This window comes from Asparagus officinalis, unplaced genomic scaffold, assembly GCF_001876935.1.
Source record: "Asparagus officinalis unplaced genomic scaffold, Aspof.V1 AsparagusV1_Un85, whole genome shotgun sequence".
Classification (NCBI taxonomy): domain Eukaryota; kingdom Viridiplantae; phylum Streptophyta; class Magnoliopsida; order Asparagales; family Asparagaceae; genus Asparagus; species Asparagus officinalis.
The window spans coordinates 119,247-133,333 of record NW_017972351.1 but is presented as its reverse complement, the minus strand read 5'-3'; the positions used below and the strand labels follow the sequence as shown (position 1 = coordinate 133,333).

The window sequence follows — 14,087 nt, the reverse complement described above, 5'->3', positions numbered from 1 at the left end:
CTGCTTAAGCTTCAAAAAGCATAAATAAAATAGATGATCATGTCTAAGTAGTCATTCTTCATTAACATCTATATGATCTATCAAAATAAATGAGTTTATGTATAAGTTAACGATATTTGATTAATTTCTCCTACAACTCTCAAGCACTTCTCGTCAAGCAGAGTTTACATGACAAGATTGAAAATTGAGGGAGAATAGAGGATCTCAGTTAAAAATAGATTTTTTTTTTGCCCCTGGAAACATCTTTAAGATGGAGTAATTATACAGAAATTACCTGTCAATATAAACTTATACATACGCCACCATTAAAGTGAGTTTGTGTTCTAATTAATCACCTTCAAGCAAACTTTTCACTGAAAAACAAAAACTAACCTTAACAAATCAGGTTCTAGGTATATAACTGGACCAAAACATAACCAAAAATAAGTTAGTACCTTGAAAGTGAATTTGTTAAGCTCAGTTAAGTTTTCGGCTTGGATGTGGAAACTGCCACATTAAAAGTGGTTTATATATAAATCGATATTGATGAATAATTTCTGTATAATTACCCTATTTCAAAGGTGGTTTCTAGGGGGAAAAAATCCTTAAAAATTAATATTAATCGAACAAAGGCCCTGCCGGTTCTCAAATTAAAGCTGAAACAGCAGAAAAGGTATAGACACACGCTTGAATCCGGAACAATAATAACCTGTATGTTTCACATACCAAGCATAAAAAACATAGTTATCATCTTTCATCATTGTACAAAGTGAAGAATGCTGCTCGAGGTCCAAGGAAGAGGCTGCAACGAATCCCATCATGTATAATTCACGCAAGCTTAAACCACCTCCCTGGAATTCATAATAATTCTTATACATAGGTGGACAAAGAAATCAACAGGAAACAGAACCCCACTTGGTCTCTCCGCTAGATAATTCTATTATACTTTACATCACGGATCATCAACTTCTTCTCTCTGATATCGTGTTCGCCTCTATGTAGATGCAAGAGATGGATGAAGGAAAGCAGCAAACGCTTCGGGAGGGAGCACAGCAGCTCTTTGCTGATGCATACCCTCCCTTACAACACCAAATCTTTAACTCAAAAAGATATCGAAAACTCGCCATACTTCAGAAAAGATAAAAACTTAAGCCATACTGTCTGAATTTCTGCACTGCAAGCTTCACAAATATGCTGAGAAATATCTGCACAAATCCCACAACCAAGGCGGATGATCAGTTCAAATGTTGTCGAATGAAAGATTAAACTGAACCAAAATCGATAGGTAAACCACTATCATTTCAATAAATATCACACGTTTCACTGAAGTAAGAAAATCTACCGATGGTCAACATCACACTCACGTAAAGCATGTTCAATTGAATGCTTTTATTCAGAATTTAATTGTGCAAGCTCACTGCAAGAACAGCGAAAGGAGAGAAATTTTACAGTACCAAATGATTAAGGTCACTTGCCTCCGATGTTGTTTCTTGCAATAAAAAGTAATGGAAACCAGTACAATGAAAGAAAAGATATCCAATTGCTATTCTTATGAAAATTTGAAGATCCTCCCAGTTGCACAGCGATAATTGTGAAAATACATGCAAGCACCAATAAACACTAAGGGGGGTTTGTTAGTTGGTCTAATTTTGGGGTAAGTGGGATAATTTTTGGGACTTTACTTTATGGTGTTATTCATCGGGACAATGGGATTGAGATTTCACTTAATTTTTGGGATTTTATTTTATGGTGTTATTCATCGGGACAATGGGATTGGGACTTTATTTTATGGTGTTGTTCATTGGGCCAATGAGATTGGGACAATTATCCCCACTTTTCCCAAAATTATCCCACTTCTAAACAAACTTTTTGTCTCAACCTCCAAAATTTACCCCATTCTTAACTTTGGGACAATCATGAGAAAAGTGGGATAATTTTGAAGCACTAATTTATTACATATCTAATATATGTTAATTGTATTATAATATATAATATATCTTAATTATATTATATTATAAAATTCTATTATAACGTAAGATAACAAAATATTATATAATATTATCTAATATAACATTATTATATATCATTATTACATATGGACAAATTTACAAAACCAACCTGTTTTGAATCTTAAATCTCAAAAAAAGACCTGTTCCAAACTTAATTTCAAAAACCGACCCAGTTGGCTGAAACTGGGTCGATTTTTTGAAAAAAAAGTTCCCAAACTTCACGGGAGTTGAAGTCCCATGAAGTTTTGTCACGTAAAAAAACTTCCCAGTTTCAGCCCAACTGGATCGGTTTTTAAAATTAAGTTTAAAATAGGTCGGTTTTTGGGATTTTTTTGGCAAAGAAGTCTGTTTTGAAAATTTGTCCTATTTATTACATATTGGTTAATAATATTTCATATATTATAATATTAGTATTATATTATTATAATATTACTTTTTATAATAATAAATAATATTTTATTACTACAATAAAAATTATAATAATCTACTACATATTAAAGTATGATGATATATAAAATTAATACAATGTAATATATTATTAAATAATATTTTTTAAATATTAATATTGAACATATTAATAGTATATTACGATTATTATAAATATTATATTTTAATAAGGAGTCATGTCATCATTTATTCAATTTAAATTATAGTAACTATCATAATATTATAATATTTGATTAAATATTATATTAAATATATTGTTTGTATATTATATCAATTATTATATAATATATCATATTATTATAATATATTATATTATATTAATTAATAACATTAAATATAGTTGTAATTAATTAGTAATTATAATATATTATATTATATTTTAGTATAAAGTAAAATAATGTATTATATATAATAACATACCAGATAATATACTAAACCAATTAGGTAAATTAATTTAGACTTAATTGATAGATAAATATTGTACTTTAATAAAGTGCAACATCATCAATTATCCTACATGAATTGTCAAATCAAAGCTTTAAATTGTCCCACTTTACACCACTCAAAATATTCCAAAGAGATAAAATTGTTCCATTGCAACAATTGTCCCACTTAGCCCCAACTTCTCCCAATCAATACCCCCCCACCCCCACGCATCTCATTATCTTAGCTTCCAGAGCCTAAACTAGAGTTACAAGAAGCAAAATACAGTTATGTGCTAAGATTTCGGAGATTAGAGCATGATAAAGCAGCGATTTGCTAAGATTTCGGAGATTAGAGCATGATAAAGCAGCGATTTACTCTTAGCTCGAAGGATTGGGTCGGAAATATAATGCTGGGAACACCTAATAAGTGGCGTCATCATATCATGGATACATCCAAATATAGTTCACAGAGTAGTATCATCAAATTATGACTTTTATTAGAGACTTATTCTAAAAACCCTGAAATTTATTCGGTGAAAACTACATCCTTAGCTTAGTTCAGTTGCTTCGTCAAATGTATAATTTGGCAATAGCATAGAATAGACAATGGTGTATACAAGCATGTATCTGAACTAACATGGTTGCTAATAGCGTTTGCAAAGACATTGTTCTCACAATCAATAATCAGTTTTTCACATCCTCTTCTTCAACATTTTGCTGAAGCCGCTTTGTCCCTTAAGTAATTAACTATTAGTAATCTCTCTTTCCATGTGCCACCTGATTGTAAAAGAGCCCTCTGAAGGGTGAAGGCAACCATATCTCTTCTTAAGAACCATCTTTGGATTTTTTTTTTTAGGGGCAACAGGACGAAGAAGACTTACGGGCGGAAACGACGGCCAAAAGGTGATGTCCATGATCATTTGATGCTGAAGATCAAAGTCAATAGTAAGGTTGAAGCTGAGTATGAGTCATGGCGAGGCAAGGCCAAGGATGACAAGATGCCCAAGGTTACTGATAGTAGATAGTAGGGCGTAACAGTGAGACGCCACTAAGGCTACTTGGGGCTATAGTGGCAAAAAGCGCAAAGTCAAATAGCGGTTCATCTTAAATATGTATATATATTCAAAAAATAGAAAACTTAAATAAAAATCTAAAAAATCTACAAATGCATATTTGATGAATCATAGATATTCCGAGGAGAAAGAGAACTCGGTGAGCTCCAAGTTGGCGGAGGCGGCGGAGAAGCAGAAGATGTAGTCAGAGAGGGGTGGTTTCGAGTTGAGGGGTGTTTTGCGGTTGAGGTGTAGGGGTTGACGTGGAGGGCAGTCAGAGAGGAGTTTTGAGGTTTGAGGTGTCATAGTCGGAGAGGAAGAGGTAGTGGCTGAGATGTTGTTGGAGGGGGAGAGGAGGAAGAGGGTCGCCGGTGACGAAGTTGGTGGAGGGGGAGGGGAAGAGGAGGCGGAGTTGGTGAGAATCATGGGATTAGAGTTTTTCTTCCTTCATCTTTTGAGGTCGAATGGAGAGGGTAGACAGAAAAATGAAGTTGAGGGGGTTTTAGTTAATTAAGGGTCAGGTACAGGTTGGGTTCGAATCGAATATTAAACTTAGAATCCTTAATGAAAAGCGTTATTAAATGCCATTACACGCTAACGCTGCTATTACGAGCAAATAGCGCACAGATTGCTATCTTCCACCACTTCCGACAATATCATTATGGGTAATGGGCGCTAACGCAATCTGTGGTGCTATCGGGCGCTATTTTCAACAGTGAAGATGCCTAAGGTTGAAATCGACTGTGAGGTCGGAGTCACGGTGATGCATGGCGAGATCAAATCAGCTGAGGCGCTATGAGATCAAAGTCAGCTGAGAGGTCCTATGAGGCCAAAATCAACTATGAGGTTGGAGATCAGACTGAGAGTTGGACGCCATCAGAGGCTGCGCGGAGTTTCCTAGAGATCCATGCTATGATTAGAAAAAGTAATTTTATTGCAGCGATGAACAGACGGATTTTATTCGTAGGAAAACACAATTGCAACTATAATCTTTCAATGCAAGACCAAACACTCTTCTCTGACTTTCCAAATATACAAGCTACCCTAATACCCAGCAATGGTCAACTAATGGATGCTGGTTGCAAGGACCTTCAAAGCTACGTTAATTTAGCTCTTTAAGTTACATAAATTTAGGACTAAACAACCTAAAAGATGTTAATTCAAACTTTAGAGTCGTTCTACAAATGATGAGACAGCTGATATTGAATACAATCCTCTGGTGCATCTGGCCAAACAAAATAGCAAGTTATAATTGATTCTAGGTTCTAAAATCTTAACGATGTAATTCTATGTCTCTTCAGCCTGATCTACACCTCAAAGATCAATGTAAATTCCATAGGGAAAAAATTCACCTCCAGAACCTTACTAGTCTAGGAAATTCTTCTTGGAAGTACAATCTTAAGTTTTAAGACCAATTAATTAAAGATGATCTATCGAGTACTGTATGACTATCAATGTTATTTGGCACAATCCTCAGCTGCAGTTGGCCATTGGCTAAAAGTTCAGTATTACTTGGAGAACTGAAATCAGATCCATTAGCTGATCACAATAACTTGGTATCCTTTTATAGAGTTCTCATGATTTTGACACAATTTTGATGCAGAGGGAAAATTGATAATGATGATGCTAACAACTAGCTTTAATATATACTAGACGACATAATCGATAGAGTGATGAGATGTGATATTCTTTGAAAAAACAGAGGAGCTATTAATAGTAGTAGTTGTTGTTGTTGTAGTAGATGTTGTTGTTGTTGTTGTACAGATTAATAGATATTAGTGCAGTAAAAAACAAAGTAAAAAAAATAAACAAAACTCAAGAAAGAAGCATTTTTATATATAATAATGTTAGTAAGATGCAGTACCTTAAGACATAAAAGAATGTGCACCCTGATAGCAGTGAAATATAAAATTCACAAGAACCAAGACAGTCCAGTTCCGAAGCATTGATCAATTCCTCTTCCTTCTCTTACTATGTCTCGCTCTTCTATTGCTTTCATCAGAAGAGCTCGAGTCAGACTCAGATCCTGAAGAAGAATCTGAGTCGGAGCTGGATTCACCTGAACTAGAAGCAGTAGAACTTCCTGAATCATCATCAGATTCTGAGATTGGCTTTTGTTGCTGCATTATGAGGCGGGGCATGTTCTTTAAATATTCACGCAAGCTCTCTGTAATGCCACCCAGCCCAATGGACGTGAAAAAGTTGATGGCAAATCTGGTATTCTTGGGGTTGTCCTTTGGAAAAATGGATTCAAGTGAGTCTTGCATTGTAGGATCATTTAGACGCTCATTAAGCAATCGTATACCAAGATGTTCCGAAAGTTCCTGCATTAGAAATAGGATAATGATTGGTTTAAGTTCAGCAGACCTTGAACTAAGTATGGAAGATCTATAAGAATAAAACTATAAAAAAGGTTGCACACAGAATTCATCTTTATACCTGAAAAAGGATCTTTATGAAAATTCTAGAAGAAGAAGTTGTGTTTTCCTCAGTCAAGTGTATGTAGGCAAGAACATGCCAGGGTAGCGCATATGTGCCTAGTAAATGAGCAAAGAACTTCGCCACGTTCCTCAGCTTGTTTGTTTCCAGGCGATGAATCATAGAGTATTGCTGTACAAAACACTTCTCAAAGTTCTCTTGGTATACTTTGTTGATCATGCAGAAACGTTGGCCCAGAAGACCATAATACCGAAGGTAAGTTCTCTCTTGGCTGCAACACTCAAGCAGCATGATGCATAGTTCCATCTACAAAGGGCAAAAACAAAGGGAAGTTAAGTCATCTACTAAATAGTCACAGGATAATCAGAAATCAGAGTGTTAATTATCAGCATCATGCCTAAATCCTTTCCAGGGTAAACAGAATATAATTGATAATGTCTCAGCGTTTATAGGAATAGAGCCAACAGAACTAACAAATTTTATCAAACATATGAAATAACAGAAGTAAATCCAACAAAGTATGACCTGTGTGACAGTTGGCAAGCATCAAACAATAAACATAGGGGTACAGTATAGGAACCACAATGAGAACAAGTACAAAGAGCTATGAATTTATGAAGTAGTTCATAGTGCCATTGGTTAAGAAAGAACAGACAAATTGAAAGTGAACAAAAATAAATCAACTGCTACCAAAAGAAAAATACGGTAAATAAAGAGAAGATATAATAGCAAATCAACACCTTAAATACCACAAACAAGACAAGGCATGAGAATATTAAGTTATGCACCAGTACCAATAAGGAAAGCACCTTCCCCACAAATAACCTTTCAACCCTCTGTTCACAGCTTTCATCCAGTTTCACTATTTCATTTCACTAGGCTACTTTCTCGCAAAGCTTAGGTTGACTAAAACCTCATCTAGTTATCTTTTACCACAATCCCTGTAACTCTCCACTAAACGCTACATGCCAATGTTCCAAAAAGTAGATAGAAGTGACGCTTTAGCTGTGCGTAAATAGAATTTACCACTAGAAACTATTAGCATAAGCTAGTAAACAATGGATCCACAGAATGCACTATTTACCTCTTGTCCAGGCTCAAGTTTGATTTTTAATAGCTTATGACCAGCCTCTTCAAAATCCACACTTGACATTATTGTGAGATAGATTGTTCTTCGTAAATTGACAAGATTAGTTTCTGTTTCATCTTTTATTCTCATGCTTTCTTCATCATCTTCTTCAGATTCTTCTTCATCCTCGTCTTCCGAGGATGCATCAGAGCCTTGTTCATCATCAGAGGACTCGTCTCCAAGGATATTTCTCTTCAGATCTTCATAAGCTTTCTCATCCTCCAAAAATTGTGGATTGGGCTTAAAAACATCTGTTTAATGAAAAGAAGAATGCAAAGCTTAGGAACGATGAGATCATATAACAAAAATATTAATAAATAAATAAGGAAGAAAAACAAATATAACTAATTAAATACCTAGATTTGTCTCCCAATCTATCTCATCTTCAAGAGATACTTCATGTGTAAACTGATCCTCTTGCTCCACTAGGTCCAGTTCTGGCCGGATAGCAGGGAATCCCTGTAAAATTAAGAACAAATAGAGTGATGTTATTTCTGTGCACTAAATCTTAAGAGTACATGCATATATCTCGGTTGACAAAACACGCATACAACCATACCTGAAATTTGGCTTTTCTTGTTGCAAACAGACCTTCAATCAAGAACTGAACACGCTTATCAATTTCCCCTTCATGAAGGATACTACGAAAGCGCTCAAAGATACCTGAACCAGTAAAAGATAGAAAATTTGTTAGCATGAGATTAATGAAAATTGCTTAAGTAAATATTTGCACCCAAAATATAAACCTTCAAAAAAGTTACTGTACACTCAGGTAGACAGCAATTAACTTAAAGCATACAGAAAATTTTTAGTCCCTATAAATTTTTCCCAAAAGAAAAACTTATCCTGGCATGTTTTAACTGAATAAAATTCAATTTAGCTCAAATGTTTACAAAGGACAGTAATTTCCCGTAAAGCCAGAAAAACCAGATATTATTGTACTAAAAGGAAAGTAGACAAGGAAATATAAGATGCCAAAATATATAACACCACAAATTTGTGCCGTACATAAACATCAGAGTTCAAGAACAACAATATACAACACATTGGCTTTCAAACCACACCACTCCATTGTTGAAAAATCAAGACACAGATCCATGTTAAGATGCATGCTATGCTGTCCAAGAATTAACATCAGGTCCGATTGTTCTTATGTTCGTTCATTGCAAGTAAAATTTGATTAATCCTCACATTTTGCATTGTTTGAAGCAGCAACCAGCAACATATCAGCTCCTTCAGATTACATTTCTCACCTATCTGATTTCCGTCAAAGAAGCCAGAGGTTGCAACCACAAACACACAAAACTGAAAAAGAAAATATAGAAAGAAACAAAAAGGAAAAGAGATCAAAGAAATGAAAAACCTTAATTCAAGACTGTTCCGTCGTTCTAATGAATCTTTATGAAACCAACCCCGAATAACTTCTTTGGATTCATTAGAGATGCTCCCTAGTCCCTGATTCCACTTATAGGCATACATGATTTCCTCTACGTTAGAGAAAACTTTGCTTGAGTTATTGTGTGTAGTCCACATCATGTTTGTCTAATAAATATGTCAAACCTTCCACCAAATATGTTAAACCTCACAAAAATAGACTAAATAACAATAGTTCATAAGAAAGACCAATTGCTGAATGGATTCGATTAATAGGCCAATAAATAAAGCAAGATCAATCTAAGGAAGGAGAATCATCGCCCTTACGAATGAAAATAAAAACAACAGATGAAAAAAAAAGCAGATGAGATTGTCCACATCAGTGGAAAAGGGGTTGACTGAACAAGAGACGGCGGAAGTTGCCAATTAATCATTTGGAACTGAATGGCATAAAGTGAAGCATTAAAGTTCTAAATTTATAATATGCTAGTTCATCTTTTATTTGATGGATACCTGCCTTCAAAGAAGAATGAGAGAGTCTACATTAAAAATGCTTGTGTTGGTAAATTGGTATACACTTGACAAGATTATCGATTGCAGATAGCGTCGCATAGTAGTGAGACACGGCTATTTGAAGAGTCGTAATCTTCGAGAAGATGAGGTAAGCGGAGAGAGGAAGTGCTGTGGAGGTGAGAGGATATGCTGAGGGAGGTGTCGGAGGTGGTGGGAGGTGGCAGTAAGATGTTGAAAGTCACGGTAGGCTACGGTGGAAGGCAACGATCATTTTGGCGGCTAGGGTTTTTTTAGAGTTGGATCTCGAAGGGGAGACTCAAGAGAGGGAAAAGAAACCGCGATTGGTAATGACTTAAAACATCGGTCTTGCAGATACTTGTTGGGTTTAATTAAAAAAATAAACATGAAACTACTTTTAAATAACGGTCAAAGAGTGGATTTTATCCGTAATGCCCGCTATTCACCACTATGGCGTGCTATTGGCCACTTTTGCAAGCGAAAATCGCAAATTCCACAGTATCTTACCGCTACTGGGCGATATCGTTGTAGAAGGGGTTGGGCTGTTTACGCTATTAGCGTCGCTACTGCATGTTATTGATAGCGGATAGTATCGTGTAATGGTGATGCACCGCTAATGCTATTTGGGGCTATTGCGACAAAATAGCGGTAAGAAGCGTAATGTCAAAAAGCGATCTAATTAAATATATACTAATATTAAAAAAATTAAAGAAAATTTTAGAAAATCTAAAAATGTAAATTTGATGATGTAAAGATATCCTAAGCATGTAATAGACATGTAACTATCACATATATCGAAGAGGACTAGAGCAGTCGAATAGTCGTCGTCTCTAACAAGATGAGCTGAGTGGTGAGAGGATTGTAATAGAAGAAGCTCACGACAAGAGGTGAGAGGAGCTAGTAAGGGAGGTGTCGAACGCCGGAGGAGGTGGAGAGAAGTGGCAAAAAGGTGTTGAAAGTCATGGGAGGTGGCGAGATGCGGTGGGAAGTAGCGACCTTTTTTGGGGCTAGGGTTTTTTTACAGTTGGATCGCAAAGAGACTCAAGAGGAAAAAACTGCCGTTGTTAATCACTTAAAACATCGGTCTTATATATGCTTGTCGAGTTTAATTAAAAAATAAACCCAAAACCGCTTTTAAATAGCGGTCAAGAAGTGAAGTTTATCTACAATTGTCTACTATTCACCGCTACGGCACGCTATTGGCTACTTTTGCGAGCAAAAATCGCATATGCTGCAATATATTACCACTATTGGGCAATAGTATTGCAGAATGAGTCGCTAACACTATTAGCGTCGCTATTACGACACTATTTGCCGCTATTTATAATAGTTATCAAGCGCTACGATTATTTGGGGATATTGCATCAAAATAGCAATCAAAAGCGCAAAGTCAAAAAACGATCTAATTTAAATATGTACAAATATTTAAAAAAATAGAAAATCTCAAAAAACAGTCTAATTAAATATGTACAAATATTTTTAAAAAAATTTAGAAAATCTAAAAATGCAAATTTGATGATGTAAAGAGATCCTAAGCATGAAATAGACTGGAAGAGTCGAAGAGTCGTCGTCTTCGAGAAGATGAGGTGAGCGGTGAGAGGACTGCAATAGGTGGAGCTTACGACGAGAGGCGATGAGAGGTGTTGTGGTGGTAAGAGGAGGTGCTAAGGGAAGTGAAGTTGTGGGAGGCCGCAGGAGATGCTGAAAGTCACGAAAGGCGGCGGGATGAAGTGGGAGACAATGACCTTTTTAGGAGCTAGGGTTTCTTTAGAGTTGGATCGCGAAGAGGAGACTCAAAAGAGAAAAATTGCGACTGATAATGACTTAAAACATTGGCCTTGCGAATGCTTGTTGTGTTTAATTAAAAAATAAACATGAAACCACTTTTAAATAGCAGTCAGAAAGCAGATTTTATCCACAATCGCCCGCTATTCACCACTATGGCGCGCTATTAGCCACTTTTGAGAGCAAAAATTGCATATTCCGTAATATCACCGCTATTGGGCAATACCATTGCGGATGGGGCCGCTAACACCCCTATTTGCCACTGTTTATAACAATTATGCACTATCTTTTTTGAAAGTTAAAAGTTAAAGATGAACTACAGGATAAATCGTAGGATGAGTTAGCTCTTCCTTTTAGAAACAATTATCTTATGCTTCGCTGCAAGTTTGGTTTATTCACTTTTAGTTTTAGTTCTAGAGGGAACAGAAAATAATCAATAACATTCACAGAAACAAAGAAGCATTCTTCCTTCCACTTTTTTAGCATATGGGTCAGCAGTAACATACTTGGTTTCACAAGTTCCACAAAAACAATGAGCACCATGTGAAAAATACCCCTTACAAGAGGACATGCAAGTCATAAAACTTCTGACTCTCACAAATAACAAGCAAATATACATACTTAGTAGAACTGTAGAAATAATGGGACAATTACCATGTAAAATTTATTGTGCTAGTTCCAAATGCGTAATTAGCCATACACAAGAGCACAAGTTATCCGTCATGAATAGCAATATATATGCATAAGCTATCAGAGGTTTGACATTTAGAAAGCGAAGATCGAATTAACTCACCATGGACTCCTTGAGGTGAAAAGTCTTGAAGCAATGCGCCACATTCTTTCACAAACCCAACAGCTACCTGCAAAAGAGCAAAAACTTTAAATACAGAATAGAAACCTGAACATTGCACATAAAAGGAAATGCCAAACTTTACCTCAACACTATCATCGGTGGGTTTCTCCAATAGCAAAGTCAGCAGTTCCAAAGCAATGATCTCATGAGCTACTTGCTGATTCACAAGATGAGCTATAAACTTAGTTGTAGCAAGTAGCTGAGGCTTGTCATTCCTTTTATAAGCCCTCCTAAGCTGTATCACAATCCTCTTCAATAGAAGCTTACCCACATCAGGAAACTTGGTATTAACCACCGCAACCAAAGCTGCAAATACATCAGTAAACCCAGGAGATGCCATCTGCGACTTCATACATGAGCGACAGAACAAACCCCTCCCTCGAATGAGGTTCTCTGAGAAGAGCTCTGGAATTATATTCTTAATATTAGTAGCATTCACTTTGTTCACCAGCCCATTAATACTCTTCCTTAGAGCATCCCAACTCAATCTCTGGTATTGTTCACTGCTCTTATCTTCTACATCCTTCATCATCTGAGCCAGTCTATGTGGTGGGATGTAGATTCCACCCGTCTTGATTTCACCTGCATCTGGCATCTGCTGAACTGCAACAGGCTTTTCCTCCTTACTCTCTTCTTTGGCTTCCTCTCTGCTCTTCTCTTTTTGCCGATGATGGTGGTCATCATCTCTGTTCCTGTCTCTCCTTCGAGGACTGCTCTCTCTTTCTCTTTTCCTAGCTCGCCCATCTCTCCTCTCATCTTCTTCATCCCTATGCCTTCTCTCATCTCGATACCTCTCTAGCCTTCGAGGGCTTTCATCTTTCTGCTCTCTTTCCCCCTTTTTTAAGCGATTGTCTCTCTTATCCACAAGCTCACCTTCTTCCATACTATCGTCCTCTTCTCTTTTATCAAAGTCCTGATCTTTCTTGGCATCAACTATCTCATCAGCATTTCGTCGAGCACGTCCAGTTTTGTCATCGTCAACATTCTGAGACCTCTCTCGCCTTCTCTTTTGCTCTTCAATTCGCTCATCAGGATTTCGTCGATCACCTTCTCTTCTAACTTCCTTATCCTTCTCATACTTCCCTCTTTGACTCTCCTCACTCTTCTTCCTAACACTATCATCTCGGCTTATCTTTTCTTCCCTGGACGAAACCCTAGGAGCTGGTCTCCTCTCTGCATCATCGGCGTCGCTGCCATGCCGGCGGCGGCGCGGCGACCATCATCCTTTGATCTGCGAGCCCTTTCTCGATCACTCTCAGAATCCGATGATTCCTCAGAGGAGCTATAAACTCTCTCCCTCCTGCTCTTCTTCGGCTCCTCAATTACATCACCAGAATTTCGTCGAGCACTTTCTCCTCTAACTCCCTCGTCGTTCCTCGACCTCCCTCTTCGATTCTTCTCCTCATGGAGTCTCTTCTCTCGCTCTCGATCTCTCCTATCATCAACCCTCCTCCTCCTCTCCACCTCATCGCTGTCAGATCTGTAACTCTTCTTCTCTCGGCCTTTTATTTCCTCCTTCGACGAAACCCTAGGCGCTGGTTTCCTCTCCCCCTCATCGTCGTCGCTGTAACTTTTCTTCTCTCGGCCTTTTATTTCCTCCTTCGACGAAACCCTAGGCGCCGGTTTCCTCTGCCCCTCATCGTCGTCGCTGTCGTGTCGGCGGCGGTGGCCGTCTCCCTTGGATCTGCAGTCCCTTTCACGATGCGCTCGCTGAATCTGACGACCTCTCCGAGGAGCTATAACTCTTCTTCTTCTCGCTCCGCCGCCGCCGCCGCTGGTCCTCGTCGGAGCTTGATTCCGATGAGTATTGACGACGAGATGGCGCCATCAACAGCAATAACTTCGATAGACGAGAGATCGAATGACGACGACTCGGTTTTTTTTTTTTTTTTTTTTTTTTTTTTTGAAAAGCGATGACTCGGGGGTTTTGAGTGTTGAGGGTGGATATCGATTTTTGAGCGGAGCAAGGGGAGGCGATGATTTGATTTTGCCCTAATAAAAGCGGACTCTGTTGGGTAACGGGTTCAAATAAGAGTTTAACCCGGATCCGTATTGCCTAATAAC

At 37.4% G+C, this 14,087-nt stretch overlaps 2 protein-coding genes across 2 annotated transcripts; both read right to left on the bottom strand.

The window, feature by feature from the left end:
- Positions 1-621: 621 nt before the first annotated feature.
- On the bottom strand, positions 622-13,156 carry LOC109827195 (pre-mRNA-splicing factor CWC22 homolog). Its single transcript, XM_020394163.1, has 8 exons — positions 12,106-13,156; positions 11,964-12,030; positions 8,040-8,143; positions 7,837-7,939; positions 7,436-7,731; positions 6,352-6,657; positions 5,777-6,236; positions 622-1,184 (listed from the first exon to the last, which is right to left on the bottom strand). Exons 1-7 carry the CDS (start codon positions 12,904-12,906, stop codon positions 5,862-5,864), a joined length of 2,052 nt encoding a protein of 683 aa, XP_020249752.1. The 5' UTR covers positions 12,907-13,156; the 3' UTR covers positions 622-1,184; positions 5,777-5,861.
- Positions 13,083-13,847, bottom strand: LOC109827189 (pre-mRNA-splicing factor CWC22 homolog; the record flags this gene model as incomplete). The annotated part of the gene is made up of 1 exon (XM_020394157.1): positions 13,083-13,847. A coding segment is annotated over one exon (696 nt), but the record flags the coding sequence as incomplete, so codon positions are not given.
- Positions 13,848-14,087: the final 240 nt, after the last annotated feature.